Source organism: Hordeum vulgare, chromosome 3H (genome assembly GCF_904849725.1).
Source record: "Hordeum vulgare subsp. vulgare chromosome 3H, MorexV3_pseudomolecules_assembly, whole genome shotgun sequence".
NCBI classification, from domain to species: Eukaryota; Viridiplantae; Streptophyta; class Magnoliopsida; order Poales; family Poaceae; genus Hordeum; species Hordeum vulgare.
The window spans coordinates 341,814,197-341,829,746 of NC_058520.1; the positions used below are offsets into that span (position 1 = coordinate 341,814,197).

The 15,550-nt window shown below is 54.4% G+C and overlaps 1 protein-coding gene across 2 annotated transcripts in view; it reads left to right on the forward strand.

The window, feature by feature from the left end:
* The window catches only part of LOC123443805, a 55,472-nt gene that overhangs the window by 39,064 nt on the left and 858 nt on the right, over window positions 1-15,550 (forward strand). For both annotated transcript variants that reach the window (XM_045120337.1, XM_045120338.1), the window contains 4 exons: window positions 2,164-2,246; window positions 2,760-2,875; window positions 3,601-3,686; window positions 15,206-15,305. In XM_045120337.1, the coding sequence (XP_044976272.1) occupies window positions 2,164-2,246; window positions 2,760-2,875; window positions 3,601-3,686; window positions 15,206-15,305 (385 nt within the window). The remainder of the gene's footprint in view (window positions 1-2,163; window positions 2,247-2,759; window positions 2,876-3,600; window positions 3,687-15,205; window positions 15,306-15,550) is intronic.

Below are 15,550 nucleotides of genomic sequence, written 5' to 3' on the forward strand. Positions count from 1 at the left end.
ATGATGACCGTGCCTTGCGCAAGTGTTTCTTCTTCGTGTAGCAGTGGGACTCAATATGACCATCATTGTTGCAGTAGTTACAATGTGGACGGGGGCGACCTGAGCCGCCAGAAGGAGTGGGCAAGAGCGGCGGAGCACTCGAGCGAGAAGGGGTCGGTGCAGCAGGTGGCGTAGAAAAAGTCCGAGCAGCGAGCACCGAGGGAACCTCCAGCAAACCAGCACCACGTAAGCGAGTCTCCTCAGCACGAATCTCAGAAAGTGCCTCCATGAGAGAAATACGGCCACGAGCAAACAACTGAGCACGCCGGGGCTCAAACTCCTTACGGAGCCGAGACAGGAACTCGTAGACGCGATGAAACTCCAAGTCGGCCTGGACAGCCTGGCAACAGGGGCAAGTACGACAACCAGCACTGCGGAGAGAATCAAGCTGGCGCCAGATAGCAGAACTCTGTGCATAGAAGTCATCAACAGTAGAGTCACCCTGCTGAAGAGCATGCTCCTGACGGACCACAGAGAGGTATAAGGCATCACCAGAGGGCTCATAGCGCTGACGAAGGCGGGTCCACATCTCAAATACAGTAGGAAGGCCCAGAAACTCAGAAGCAAAATGAGGCAGAACACTAGCAGTGAGAACAGCGGCAGCACGAGCATCATCATCAAGCCACTGGGTGTAAACGGACAGAGCACCATGATACACCTGAAGAGCCTCCTCATAAGCCAAGACCTTCTCATCATAAGCACTCACAGCGGCCTCATTAGCAAGCTTAGTCGCATCCTTTGCGGCCTGAGAAGCATCCGCAGGAAGAGCCGGTGGGGTCGGCGGAGTGGGAGCCACGGGAGGAACCGGACATGGCGGACAGCAGACCTCGCCGGAAAGAAAACCCCATAGGCGGATGCCACGCATGTGAATGCGCATGAAGCCAATGAACTCGGTGTAGTTAGTGCCATCAAAGATCACCGGACAACGAGGAACAGCAACGTAGCCGGATGCAGCAGACATTTTTTTTTTTTCTTTTGAGATCACGTCGAGACAGGAGAATCCGGCGAAATCCGACGAATTCAGCAGCGGGGCGCGATGAGATCGGGATCTGGTGGTGACGGGAGCTAGCAGGCAGTAGTTTTGTAGTAGAGCCTGGCTCTAATCCGGATCGGGAGCTGGTGGTGACGGGCTCTAATCCGGATCGGGATTGGATCAGCAGTGCCTGGAATCCAGATCGGGATTGTGCAGAGGACGGCGCGACCTGGAGAGCACGACCGGGAGCAGAGCCTTGATCCAAGCTGGAGATCAGACTAGATCAGGGAAACAGGCAGATCCTGGCAGTGCTAGTCTGGGAGCCGCTTCTGGGAGTTTGACCTGGAGCGGTGACGGGATCTGGAGGCTTCGAACAGGGCCAGTGATGAGAGCAAGTATGGACCTAGACGTGCTGGACCGGGAGCTCGAGCGGGACGAGCTCACTCACCCGATCCGATCCGGCGGGATCTGGAGGCTTCGAGCCGGGCCGGCGGGAGCAGACGAGGAGTCGGCGGCAGGACGGGGAGCAGAGCCACGAGGCACAGACGAGCAGAACCTGCGGGAGCAGCAGGAGGAGGAAGACTCGGCAGCGTGGGCACCTGCGGCAGGATTCAATCCTGCGAGAAGCAGCCGTAGGAGGAGATCGAGAGAGGTAGCAGCAGACAGACGGCGGCTGCGTGGAGATTGGATCGGAGCACGAGTTGCGCGTGCGAAAAAATAACCTAAGGCTCTAATACCATGTTAGGAAAGCAACTTGTATTCCCATGAGGTCATAGGCCAGTATATATACATGTACAGGTGGTGGACTATATGCAGGAAACCCCTTATATATTGGGATAAATACAAAAGGGTACATGACTTATATTATAACTCTAACACAGTTCACATTTTCCCATCATGATTTAGCTTTTAAATTTCCTCTATTGCGTTGTTTTAAGTGCCAATGAAGAATTATCTACTATAAATAACTATCTTGTTGTATCCAGATCAAAGTTTTGCTGACACTTGCAGGGATAAGTCTTTAAATTTATTATCTTTATGATTGGTATCATTACCGATCTTTGCTTTTCCTTATGCACCAGTACTTGACTAGTCCATCTTTTATTGCCTGGTGTGCTTATTTGTTTGACATAAGCTCATATTATTTGCAGGCGAAGGTGCATGGTTGTTGAAACTCTGGCTGAAAAACATTTTGATTTAGCTTTTAGAATGCTTCATGAGTTTGATCTTCCAGGTTACTTATATTCCACATCCTATATACCTAAATAGTTCATCCCCACTATCTCTATTATCTCAACATGCACTCATGCCACCTCATCAAAGGCCCACCACAACATGCATAGGATTTTTTTTCATTATTACTTGATCCCCACTATTTTTTTTATTTCAACATGCAAACATAAGCCATGCACACATGCCACCTCTTCAAAGGCCCACCCAATATGCATCGGAAAACATTCCGTCATGTTATACTACCTATATTCAATAAAAAAATCAATTATACAATGATCCAATAGAATATATAATATGTATTTTTAGTTTTTTCATATATTATTAATCCAAATGTTTCATGCAACTAAATCTTATTGAAATATATTGCAACATATTCCTTCCGCAATGTGCGGGGTATCATCTAGTTTACTCTTAATTTTTCAGAATTAATGTTAAAAATTGATGCTTATTTGGGAACAATGTATGGAAGTGGCATCTATATACTCAGAGTTACTGACAGACAAATTCTTTTCAGTTGTGGATGTTTATGCCGGTGTAGCAGCATCCCTCGCAGAGAGGAAAAAAGGTGGCCAGTTAACGGAGTTCTTGAAAAACATAAGAGGAACCATAGAAGATGATGAATGGGATCAGGTGATGTGTACTATGTGTTTTTTTTGTGTGTGCAGCCTTCAGCTTTGCTTATAGGCTATCAATCTCAGAAATAATATATATTCTTGTAGTAGATTGTATTGTTCATGGGAGGATCTTTTGGAAGTTTGAGTTCTGCTTTGTTGTTACTTACCTCATCAGATGCGGAACTAATGTGTAGCCTATGTAGATATACACGATATCATATAACATTATTTGTGTCTGGAGTTCACACTATGTCATATGACATTATTTGTGTCTGGAGTTCCCAACTTATCCAAAGAGTCACATATCCAAGTGTCGCTAGTACTCTATAAATGTCGCTGTATATCCAGTTATATTTCTATGTTCCCGCATGTTCCATCGGGCATTCAGGAAATTCAAGTATCACAGTACAAAATGTGTAGATGATGCTCCATATTTTCTTCTGCAGTAGAAAAATGGATATGCTGTATCATTTTTTTGTTGAGAAAACACAAAAGCTTTGCTTCTCATTGCATAGAAGAGTCATTACAAGCCCCAAGAAGGACACACCCGGCGTGTAGTAGGGCAAGGAAGGCCACAAATAACACATAATACAACACCCCTAGACGCTAGTTGTGACTCCCCCCGGGAGCGAAGCCCAATATTTAAAACTTCAACATAAGATCCTTGTTTGGTTGATTACTGTATGGGAATGATCTTGGTGAAACGCTCTGCTGATCTTTTTGTTCACTTGCTTTTAATAGGTTCTTGGTGCTGCTATAAATGTTTATGCTAACAAGCATAAAGAAAGGCCAGATCGACTTATTGACATGCTAATCAGCAATCACAGGTATCACTTATTCGTAGCAAAAAAATTACTCAATTGTGCCACTGCATTTCATGTGGAAGATAACTCTTTACTTCAGCCTTTCTTGCTAAAGTGCTATAAATTTCTTTATGGTACCTGTGACTTGGTATTTTTTAAATTATATTTTAAGTGTTAAACTGTGAGTGCATTGCTTATCAGTGATTGGTTACCTTTCCTTGCTTTCTTGGGCATTATCATGTAATTTGCTCCTCAAGTAGGGCAGCTATTGATACTGTAAGGGAAGTTCAAACAACATTCTTTAGTTTGGATTTCTTGCACTGTAAACTTAGGATCATGTCCACACATTCACATATACTCCGTATTTCACAACGTGCAACTGTATATTCGCGTACTTTGTCTTTCAGCAAACTGAAACTTTTATAGTTACAGAAGTGATATGTTTATATGCAAAAAAAAGGAGCAATCAAAGTTCATAGGTGCGATCACTTCTATATCATGCCTTCACATTATACCTATATCATGCCTTCACGTAAGCGCAGACACACGAACTTTCCTGCCACCGGCCGTTCAGACGGCATGGATGTGGACGAGCTGGGCTGGTGCGCAGGAAGGCAGGCACGGGCGGACGGACTGGCCATGTCGCCGGTGTGGCTTGCCAGTTCCGGCACAACGGCGCAGCCACCCTCGATCCCGACGAGAGCTGGCATGCTGCCCTGGCCCGGCCAGCACGTGACTCACAACTCGCCTCACCATGCCAGAAGAAGAAAAAGCAGAGGAAAGCTAAAGCAGAACTTGACAGTTGGCCAGACACACAACGCTGTTGCGGCCGCGGAGGTCACTCAGACAGGCGCGGTCGGGACACGTGTCAGCCCCGCACAGGCTGGAGTTGGCCCGTAGCCGTCTTGGATTTTGAATCTGGAGTCTGGCCACGATCCCAACGACGATTCAACGGGGCCACATCCTGGTTCGCCTGACGCTTCGGGTTGTCGGGATCTGGACTTGTCCAGCGATATGCAGGACTCGCTGCGGGAGGTGCCAGCCGTGTCAGCGGCCCTGTCGGGACAAAGTGGCAATACATCCCCACCCAATCCCAACGTGGGGCTGGACGCCGCTGACCAGTCGATGGACTCGCCCCCCACACACGACGCTTTGGATGGGGAGGCGACACCCCTTGGCGCCAAATCTCCCGCCCAAACGCCCGAGCTCCCGTCTGCCTCTGCCACGACAACTCCCGACCATTACACACGAGGCCCGGTCACGATTCTGCAAAGACATGCAGCCCATCCCTCTCCGCCGAGGTCAACGGAAGACCCGTCAACGCCAACTGCCCAGGCCGTGAATGCCCAAAGCCCAGCGCTTTGCTTCGCCGCCTATTACGCTGCGACGATCCCGTGGGCGTACCATGTCCCAATCCTGGACGCTTGGGGAGTTCCTGCTCGCTGTGACAAAACAGTTGAGCACTGCTTTGCCGGCACCAGGGAAGAAGCCACGCTGGCCTCTCAACTTCGCCCCCCCCCCCCCCCCCCCGCCGCGGGCGATCTGCGACCGCCACCTATGCTATGGGCGCGCCCCCTACAGCCCCGCGACGCGCCCAAGTACAGGTTATGCGCACGTTCGGGATAATCGGGCTTGATCAGAAGATCACGCCGCAGAGATGGAGGCCTATGACGACATGTTTGCTGCGCCCCTCCCCCTGACGGTCATCAAGGCCATCGCTGCACTGGTTGATCGTGAGATCCCAGTCTGCATGGCGTCACCGGCGACCGCCGCGGCATGCGTCGTCGTTGTGCGCGAGGACTAGCTTAGTCTAGATTACGCTACCAGTCGATCCCATCTTCATGGATCACGACCTAAAGATAGTTGTATGGAACGTGCTCGGCCTTAACGCGCGTGCCCGCCGTCATGCCATCCGGTCCTTGCTGGACACTAGTGGGGCATCCATTGTATGCTTGCAAGAAACGAAAATGGAGTTGATCTACTCGACTGTCGTCCTTGACACACTCGGCCTAGAGTTTGATGACTATGCGTACCTACCGGCCCATGGTACGCGGGGCAACATTCTGCTGGCGTGGAGGAGCAGGGCCGTGTCTTATCCCGAACCTAATGTTCATCACCAATGCACTCACCGCGAAGGTTTCCACGGCCACTGGGATGCCGTGGTGGCATACGGTGGTCTACGGACCACAAGACGACGCCGACAAAGTCGCATTCTTGCAGGAGCTTCGTGAGATCAGGGCAGTCTGTCCGGAGCCTTGGCTGGTTTGTGGCGATTTCAACCTCATCCTCCGTGACGAGGACAAGAACACGAGCAACGTCAACAGACGAATGATGGGAAAATTCCATCGTCTCACCAATGACCTCGCGCTTAAGGAGATATATCTCAAAGAGCGGTGCTACACGTGGTCGAACGAGCAATCCCCGCCGACTCTGGTACACCTTGATCGTGTGCTATGCACCTCGGATTGGGAAGACGCGCATTGCAGATGGCACCTTCGGTGCCTCGCATCCGTCGTGTCGGACCACTCACCGTTGTTGCTTGACTGTTCGCCCATGCCCAATGCGCATTGACAATTCCATTTTGAGGAGTTCTGGCTTCGGATGCATGGGTTCCATGATACGGTGACCACAGCCTGGAGCTCCACTTACTACGTCGATCCCTTCTACCGCCTCATGCTACGGCTCAAGGCGACGGCGATGGGACTCACGAGTTGGAGCTCCAAATCCACGGGCAACCACGCAAACTCATCTCGCGCTTCGACAAGGCCCAGGAATCGCGAAACCCGTCGCCCCCGGAGGATTGGCTGCGCAAGCAGCTCAAGGTACGATTGCCCGCCAACGCTCTTGCATAGCTAACCTCAAGGACGGAAACGCTAACACGGGCTTCTTCCACCAGCAATGCTTGTTTCGTTAGCAAAAGAACCATATCTCCAGCCTGACCGTGGATGACATGGTGCTCACGGACCAAACCGAGATGGCGCAGGCGGCCTTCTCGCACTACGACGCCTTGCCGGGCACTGCCGCCGACCGGGCGCACTCCCTCGACCTGTCACATCTCATTGAGCCGACCGACCTCGCCGACCTCGACGAACCGTTCAGTGCTGAGGAGATCTGGGAGGTTGTCAAGCGCCTCCCCGTGCACAAGGCGCCTGGACCAGACAGGTTCCCAGCCGAATTCCTTCGCGCGTGCTGGGGCATTGTCAGAGAGGACTTCATCGATGTGTTCCAACAGCTGTTTGAATTACGTGAAAGGGGATTCTACAAGCTCAACCAAGCGTTGCTGACTTTGCTTCCGAAGCATGCCGTTGCGAATGGTTTGCGAGACTACCGGCTGATTTGCCTCATTCACATTATGGCAAAAATCTTCACCAAAGTGCTCTCGCTTCGCCTTGGCGCCAAGTTGGACCGCCTTGTCAGCCGCAACCAAATGCCTTCATCGTAGGACGGAGCTTGCACGACAACCACGTCCTCGTCAAGCAGTCGCTCAAGATGCTGCATCAGCTGAGTGATCCGACGGTCATGCTTAAACTCGACCTCACACGTGCCTTTGATTCCCTATCTTGGCCATTCCTCTTTGAGGTTTTGTGTCAATATGGATTTGGGAACCGCTTCGTGGAGTGGATCGCCATCCTCCTATTATCCTCCAGCACGCGAATCGTGATGAACGGCGAGCCGAGATCACCCATTTGGCACCGACAGGGACTCCGCCAGGGTAATTCCATGTCCCCGCAGCTGTTTGTGCTAGCCGTCGACACACTTGGTCGGCTCCTCTGACGCGCCCACAGCTCGGGCATTCTACAGCCGCTGCATCCACAACGACACATCCTGGCGATCTCGCTATACGCCGACGATGTCATGATCTTCTGCCATGCCACGACTGGCGACGTCACAGCGGTCAAGGAGATCCTCGCCTTGTTCGGCAGGGCCTCCGGCCTCCTGGTGAACTTCGCCAAGAGCTCCTTCACCGTCTTGCACGGCGACCAGACGGCCACGGAGGCGATTGCGCACCTCGGCTGCCAGGTGGTGACACTGCCTATCACCTACCTCGGCATCCCCCTGTCTACGCGTCGCCCATCGGCCGCCCAGCTGCAGCCCATGGTCGACTCTGATGCTGCGCGGCTCCCAACTTGGAAGTCATGGCTGATGTCAAAAACCAGGCGCCTGGCCTTGGTAAAATCTGTCCTAAGCGCCAGCCCAGTTGAGTGCACCAACTGCTAGCGTTCGCACCCCCCAAAAAGACCCTCAAGCAGCTTGAGAAGATTCAAGGCGGATTCCTCTGGGCCGGGCGCGCCGCGGCCAACGGTGGGCACTGCCACGTGAACTGGAACCGCGTCTGCCGCCCCATCGAGTTTGGGGGCCTGGGCTTAGGCGATCTCGAACGTGCCGGACTCGCACTACGGCTTCGTTGGTTATGGTTTTCAACAGATCCCGAGCGTGCATGGCGAGGGCTTGACCTCCAGTTCTCGCGTGTGGCTCCACACGCTGTTCTGGGCATCCTCTTACATGGTCGTCGGGTATGGCATGACCCCCCTGCTCTGGGAGTACCGGTGGATCAACGGCCGGTCCGTCCGCGAGCTCATGCCCCGCCTGTATGACTGCATACCCAAGTGCCGACGCACGACCAGATCTGTGGCGGACGGACTCAATGGCAACTCCTGGGCACGCGACATCCACGGCACATTAGGCTTGCACGAGATCGGTCAGTACCTGCAGCTCTGGCAGATCATGCAACACATCGGGCTCTCGGCTGCCCTGGACCAGTTGATCTGGAAGTGGACAGCGAGCGACACCTACTCTGTGAAGTCCTGTTACTTGGCCACATTCCATGGATCGACGGCCTGCTACTCCTGGAAGCTCATATGGAAAAGTTGGGCGCTGCCGAGGGTCAAATTCTTCCATTGGCTGGCCAACCAGGATCGTTGCTGGACTGCCGAGAAGTTGTCCCGCCATGGACTGCAGCACCATCCATGCTGCTTCCTATGCGATCAAGAGCCGGAAACTTTACGGCACCTGCTGCTGGAATGCCCATTCGCTTGCGAGGCATGGCATGAGACCCTGGCCTGGCTTCGTATTCCAGCACCTATACCCAGCCGCGAGCCCTCGCTCATGGACTGGTGGATGCATGCCAAGGAGAACACGCCGCGGATCCTCCACAAAGCCCTGAAATCAGCCGCGCTGCTCGTGCCCTGGATGGTTTGGAAGCACAGAAACAGCTGCGTCTTCGACAATGCAACACCATCCATGAATTCGCTTCTAGATAGGATCAAGGACGAGGCCCGTTGCACCTGGCCTCCGGCTTGTGATTCCACAAACCTGGGATGTTCACTGATCGTAATGTAATTCGTGTCCTAGGACGATTGTACCTGAACTCCTTTTCAATGCAAAGAAACGCAAATGCCTTTTGCGTTTTCTCGAGAAAAAAAAAACACTATACCTATTCCACTGTAATCATCCCAAAAGTCATTGTAGCTACTTTGTACACTGAACCTGCATTCCCAGAATTGTTAGACACTGCCACCAAGCAGCACAGTGGGCACCTTTAAGTGTTACCTCAGACATGGAAGCACATGATTATGCATTATGTGTTTGTTAACTTTGTATTTGGAAGTTATTTTAAGTTAATTTGAAGGCGCACCTGAGAGCACTGTTAGACCTTTCAACCTGAGCATTGATAGTTGTGGATGACACTAGGAGAGTTGGGACAATTTTCGTTGGTTTATTTCTCACACAATGCCATTGCCAACCTGAGGGGTTGGGGATACATATTTATAGGCTGCTAGCCAGCCAAGCATATGCTAAGATGCTAGTCTAAGATGCTAGTCTAAGATGCTGCTAAGATGCTAGTCCAAGATGCTATCCTAACTGCCAGTCCTTGATGGTCAAGGATTCTATCCTAACAGCCACAAGGACCATGTGCTGCAGCCCCACAAAGGACTATGTGCTGCAGCCCCACAAAGACCATAGTACATAGACTTATCCATCATTCTCCCCCTAAGTCTTGTACGTTGTCTTGTGGGAGAGTCGAATCATCCCAATCCTGGAGCAGAGTTCGAGGAACTTGATCCTCCCAAGAGGCTTGGTGAGCAGGTCTGCGAGCTGGTCCGCGGTGTTGATGTAGCTCGCCTCGATGCTCCCTTCTTCCAAGCAGCTGCGGATGAAGTGATACCTCAATCGGATGTGCTTGCTCCGTTCGTGGAAAACGGGGTTCTTTGCCAGAGCCAGGGCGGACTTGCTGTCCACCAGGAGCTGCACCGTTCTGGTGTCTCGGACGAGGAGATCACCAAGCAGTCGAGCGAGCCAGAGCGCCTGAGTGCAGGCGGTGGAGGCCGCTATATACTCGGCCTCACAGCTGGACAGGGCCACCACCTGCTGCTTGACCGATTGCCAGCTCACGAGACACTTGCCGAGGAAGAAGAGGATCCCGCTCGTGCTCTTGCTGGTGTCGATGTCGCCGGCGTGGTCGCTGTCGCTGTACCCGACGAAGTGTGCCGCCCCCGGACACCTAGGGTAGTGGAGGCCGTGGTCGAGGGTCCCTGCCACGTAGCGGACGATCCTCTTCACTGCCTGCTGGTGCTCCGACGTCGGTCGCTCATGAACCGACTGACATAGCCGACGGAGAATGCCAAGTCCGGCCGTGTGTGAGCAAGGTAGCGAAGGCTCCCCACAAGGCGTCGGTACTGCGTAGCGTCCACTTCCTCCGTCGTGCTGTCGCGGCTCAGTTTCAGCCTCTCCTCCATCGGAGTGAGAGCTGGGTGGCAGTCGGTGAGCCCAGCTAGCTCAACGATGCGCTTGGCGTAGGCGGACTGTCGAAGCGCGATCCCGGAGTGATCCTGGTGCACCTCGATCCCTAGATAGAAGGAGAGGAGCCCCAGATCACTCATCTGGAAGGTGGCCTTCATGTCTTCCTTGAACGCCGCCACCTCTGCATCTTTGATGCCGGTGATCACCAAGTCGTCAACATAGACGCCCACCAGCAGGGCATTTCCTCCGCTGCCCCGTCGGTAGACGGCCGCCTCATGCGGGCTTTGCTCGAAGCCCATCTTCTTTAGCGTGGAGTCCAGCTTGGCGTTCCACGCCCTAGGTGCCTGCCGTAGGCCGTAGAGAGCCTTACGCAGGCGGAGTACCTTGCCCTCCTGGCCAGGGATCGCAAATCCCGGTGGTTGATGCACATAGACTTCCTCCTTCAAGTCGCCGTTGAGGAATGCCGACTTGACATCCATGTGGTGGACACGCCAACCCTCCTGGGCAGCTAGCGCAAGGAGAAGTCGCACGGACTCCATCCGTGCCACGGGAGCGAAAGCGTCGTCGAAGTCGACTCCTTCCTGCTGCAAGAAGCCTCGAGCCACCAAGCGAGCCTTGTGCTTGATGATGGCGCCGGCTCCATCCCTCTTCAGCTTGAACACCCACTTAAGGGTGATTGCGCGGTGACCACGAGGGAGGTCAGCGAGCTCCCAGGTGCGGTTCTGCTCGATCGCATCCATCTCCAACTGCATCGCGGCGCGCCATGCCGCGTCTTTCTCGGCCTCTGCAAAAGACCGAGGTTCGCCGTCCTCACACGCGAGTTGTAGCTGTGCCTCCAGGTCGCGTGGCACCAGTCCTGGCACCGGCTGGTCGCCGAGTAGATTATCCATCGTACGATACCGTAGCGGTTCGCCGCTATGATACGCGTCGATGCGCTCCTCGTCGTGAGTGAGCGGGGAAGCGAACTTCATCGGGTTGTGCTCTGCGTGAGCTGGTGCTGATGAAGACGAGCCCGGAGTGGTGACTGTCGGGGCTGGAGTATGCGGCGTCGCCGGTTGTGGTGCCGTCGGCGTAGCAGGCACCGGAGTCGATGTAGTTTTGGGGGCTGGGGTAGACGTGCTCGGCGAAGAGGAGCTGCTTGCTCCCCCAGCTTCCTTGAAGTGGACGTACTCGACAATGAAGTCGTCATACGTCGGCGTCGAGCCGTCGTCCACCGCCTTGTCCCATTTCCACCCTCGCCCTTCGTTGAACACGACGTCTCGCGCCGTGCGCCCACGCTGTGTCTCTGGGTTGAGGATGCGGTAGGCCTTTGAGCCCTCCGCATAGCCGATGAAGACTCCCGGAGTACTCCTGTCGTCGAGCTTGCCGATGTGGCCGAGCTCTTTGGCGAACGCAAGGCAGCCAAAGACCCGCAAGTGAGAGACCGCCGGCTTCCGCCCATGCCAGGCCTCGTACGGCGTCCTGCCGTCGAGTGCCTTAGTAGGCGAGCGGTTGAGGATGTAGACGGCCGTTAGCACCGCCTCTCCCCAGAAAACAGCCGGCATCCCTCTCTGCTTGAGGAGAGCCCGAGCCATCCCCACAACCGTCTGGTTGCGCCGCTCGACGACGCCGTTTTGTTGCGGGCTGTACGGCGCGGAGTAGTGGCGCTGGATGCCCTCATCAGCGCAGTACGGCGCGAATTCAGCCGCCGTGAATTCGCCACCGTTGTCAGTGCGCAACATGCGCAGTTTGCGGCCGCTCTCCGCCTCCACAGCAACCTGCGCACGCCTGATGGCGTCCGGCGCCTCTCCCTTACTGCCGAGGACCATCACCCACATGTAGCGAGAGAGGTCGTCGACGAGCAGCAGGAAGTAGCGTCGACCTCCTGGTGTGGCTGGCGTCACCGGGCCGCACAGATCTCCGTGCACGAGCTCCAGCCTCTCCTTGGCCCGAAAACTCGCCTGCTGGGGAAAGGGGAGTCGTCTCTGCTTCGTCAGCACACAGATGTCGCAGAACTGCTCCACATGGTCGAGGCATGGCAGGCCTCGCACCATCTCCTTGGCACTTAGACGCTTCAGGGCCTCAAAATGAAGGTGCCCAAAGCGCTCATGCCATTGCCACGCCTCGTCGTCCCGACGGACAGCGAGACAGACCGGTTGTGCCACCTGCACATCAAGGACGTAGAGTCGATTTTCACGTCTGGGTACCTTGGCGAGAAGGCGACGCTGGCGATCCCAGATGCGTAGGACCCCATGCTCAATCAGCACGCGTGAGCCGTTCTCATCCAGCTGTCCCAAGCTGATGATGGAGTTCCTTAGCGCGGGGATGTAGTAGACACCGGTGAGCAGCCGGTGCTCTCCCGTCTTGGTGGTGAAGATGACGGAGCCGACGCCCTTAATTTCCACAGCTGAGGCATCCCCAAACTTGACGGAGCCTCGCGCGTCGGAGTCGAGCTCGGCGAAGAATTCCCTTCGACCGGTCATGTGGTGGGTGGCGCCGGTATCGAGGCACCACCCCGCAGTCTTGTCCTTCCCGGAGCCATCGCCGAGAAGAGCGTGTGCTTTTGGCTCGTCGAGGTGGAGGGGAGCCTTTGCGACTGGTGTCGCTGAAGGTAGCTCGATGCTTGCATGCGCCATGAACAGAGCCGTCTCCTCCTCCGCCGCCTGTGCGACGTGAGCCTGGCCTTGTCGTGGTTGGCGACACTCATTGGCCCAATGGCCAAGCCGGCCACAGTTGTGGCAGCTGTTGTCCTGTGCCGGCTTGGGCTTGCCAGCGATGCCGTCCTTGGCGCCTCCGCGGGCGTCACCTTCGGCACGTCCTTGTGCCTTGCCGCCCCTTCGCGCCTTGCGCTGCTTGCCGCGCTTGCGGCCGCCCGTCGTGGAAGAAGGCTCCCCCTTCTTCTTGTCACCAAGGCTGGCATCCCACTGCTCCCGAGTTAGGAGCAGCTTCCCGCCGGTGGTGATGGGCCCCAAGGGAGGCTGTGGCTCATCGGTGTCGACGACCTTGAGGCGACCTATCGCCTTCTCGATCGTCATCGTGGAGAGGTCCAGCAAAGACTCGATCGAGCGAGCCATCTGCTTGTACTTCTCGGGAATGCACCGGAAAAGCTTCTCGACAGCTCTCTCCTCGCTGTAGGTGGCATCGCCGAACTTCACCATCTTCTGCAGTAGAGTGTTGAGACGGAGAGCAAAGTCATCAACGTCCTCACCTGGCTTGAAAGCCAGGCTCTCCCACTCCTTACGAAGTGCCTGCAGTGTGGACTTGCGAGCACGGTCGCTGCCGATGCGTGCCGCGGCGATGGCGTCCCAAGCCTCCTTGGCAGTCCGCTTGTTGGAAAGCGAGAACTACATCTCGGGCGGGACTGCGGCGATGAGGGCGTCCAGCGCCCGTCGATCTTCTTGTGGTCGACGTTGCTGTCCTGGACTGCCTCCCACAGCCGCCGCACCTGGAGCCTGATCTTCATGATCGCGGCCCACTCGACGTAGTTGGTTTTAGTGAGGGTAGGCCACCCAACACTGGGACCAACATCCCTGACCACAGTCCGGACCTCGTAGAGGCCGCGGTCCTGGTCGTTGCAGCCGCCGTCGCCGTGCGCACCTGCACCTGGAGCGCGGGCGTGCTCGGCTGCCCACTGCGCTGTCCGCTCTTGCGCCACTTTGGCACGGTCTGCGTCGGCACCGTCGTCCGCAGGCGCGGAGCCGTTGGAGCTGCCGACGCGGAGTGCCTTGGCACCCGCTGTAGCCTCATGTGCTGCCTCCGCTGCTGCTGCTGCTTCTACCTCCGCCCTGGCTGCTTCTACCTCCGCTCTGGCTGCTGCCAGCTCCGCTGCAGCCAGCCTTGACACCCTTGCTGCCGCAGCAGCTCTGCTACAGCTGCTCGCTCACGCTCCTCTGCCACGGCGCGCTCGGCCTCCTGCCGGCGCCGTATGCTCGAGGTAGCCGTGTGCTGAGAGCGACCTGCAGACATGGCTCGCTGCAGGGGGGCTGTTGCGTGAAGAGGAGGCTGTTGCTGGCGAGCTGCTGCTCGACAGTCCGGAGGGAGGGAGGTAACTAGGGGCAGTCGGAGCAGCAGCTGCTACCGGCTTAGGCTGCTCAGCTCCCGGTGAGAGAGGTGAGCAGGAAATGCTCAGGGTGCAAGATAACCTGGCTCTGATACCACTTGTTAGACCTTTCAACCTGAGCATTGATAGTTGTGGATGACACTAGGAGAGTTGGGACAATTTTCGTTGGTTTATTTCTCACACAATGCCATTGCCAACCTGAGGGGTTGGGGATACATATTTATAGGCTGCTAGCCAGCCAAGCATATGCTAAGATGCTAGTCTAAGATGCTAGTCTAAGATGCTAGTCCAAGATGCTATCCTAACTGCCAGTCCTTGATGGTCAAGGATTCTATCCTAACAGCCACAAGGACCATGTGCTGCAGCCCCACAAAGACCATAGTACATAGACTTATCCATCAAGCACGTCTTCCCGGGTGAAAAATAGATTTATCAAACGTCAAAAAGTTTGGAAACTTTTAGATATGCCCATACATTTTCATGGAAAAAGAACAGTTTTGTGTCATGTATTAAAAACCAAGTTTAGTGCTTGAAAATTTGCTGCTTTATTAGAGCACTGAATTAAGATAATTTGCTCATGGCGCAAAAATGTTGCTCTTTTTCCCCATGAAAACCACCATGCATAGAAAACTTTAACATGTACATGCGTGAACTTCCAAGTATTTGGTCAGAATTTACTGTTTGTACCAGGAGCATGTGCTTCAGGGAGTCATTTTGCCCCACCCTCTTTCTCACCTTTCTGATTTTTTCCTAATTTCTATAGGAAAGTACTTGCTTGCGTTGTTTGCGGCCGTCTAAAAAGTGCATTCCAGATAGCCTCACGAAGTGGAAGCGTAGCTGATGTTCAATATGTTGCCCATCAGGTCAGCTATCTTTTACAAATCTACATATGGTTGGCACTTAATGATCAAATGAATTTATGTGATTTCCTTTACCTGCGTCCATTACAACAAAGGGGCCGACTGATGCGCACCAAAATCAGTTGCAGTAAATAATAAATGAAAATGTACTGATTTGATTCCTTTATGTTTAGGTCAGATCTGTTTGGCCCCTGAACTTTCAAGTGTTACTCCCTCCGTTCCAAAACAAGTGCATCAAATTTGAACTA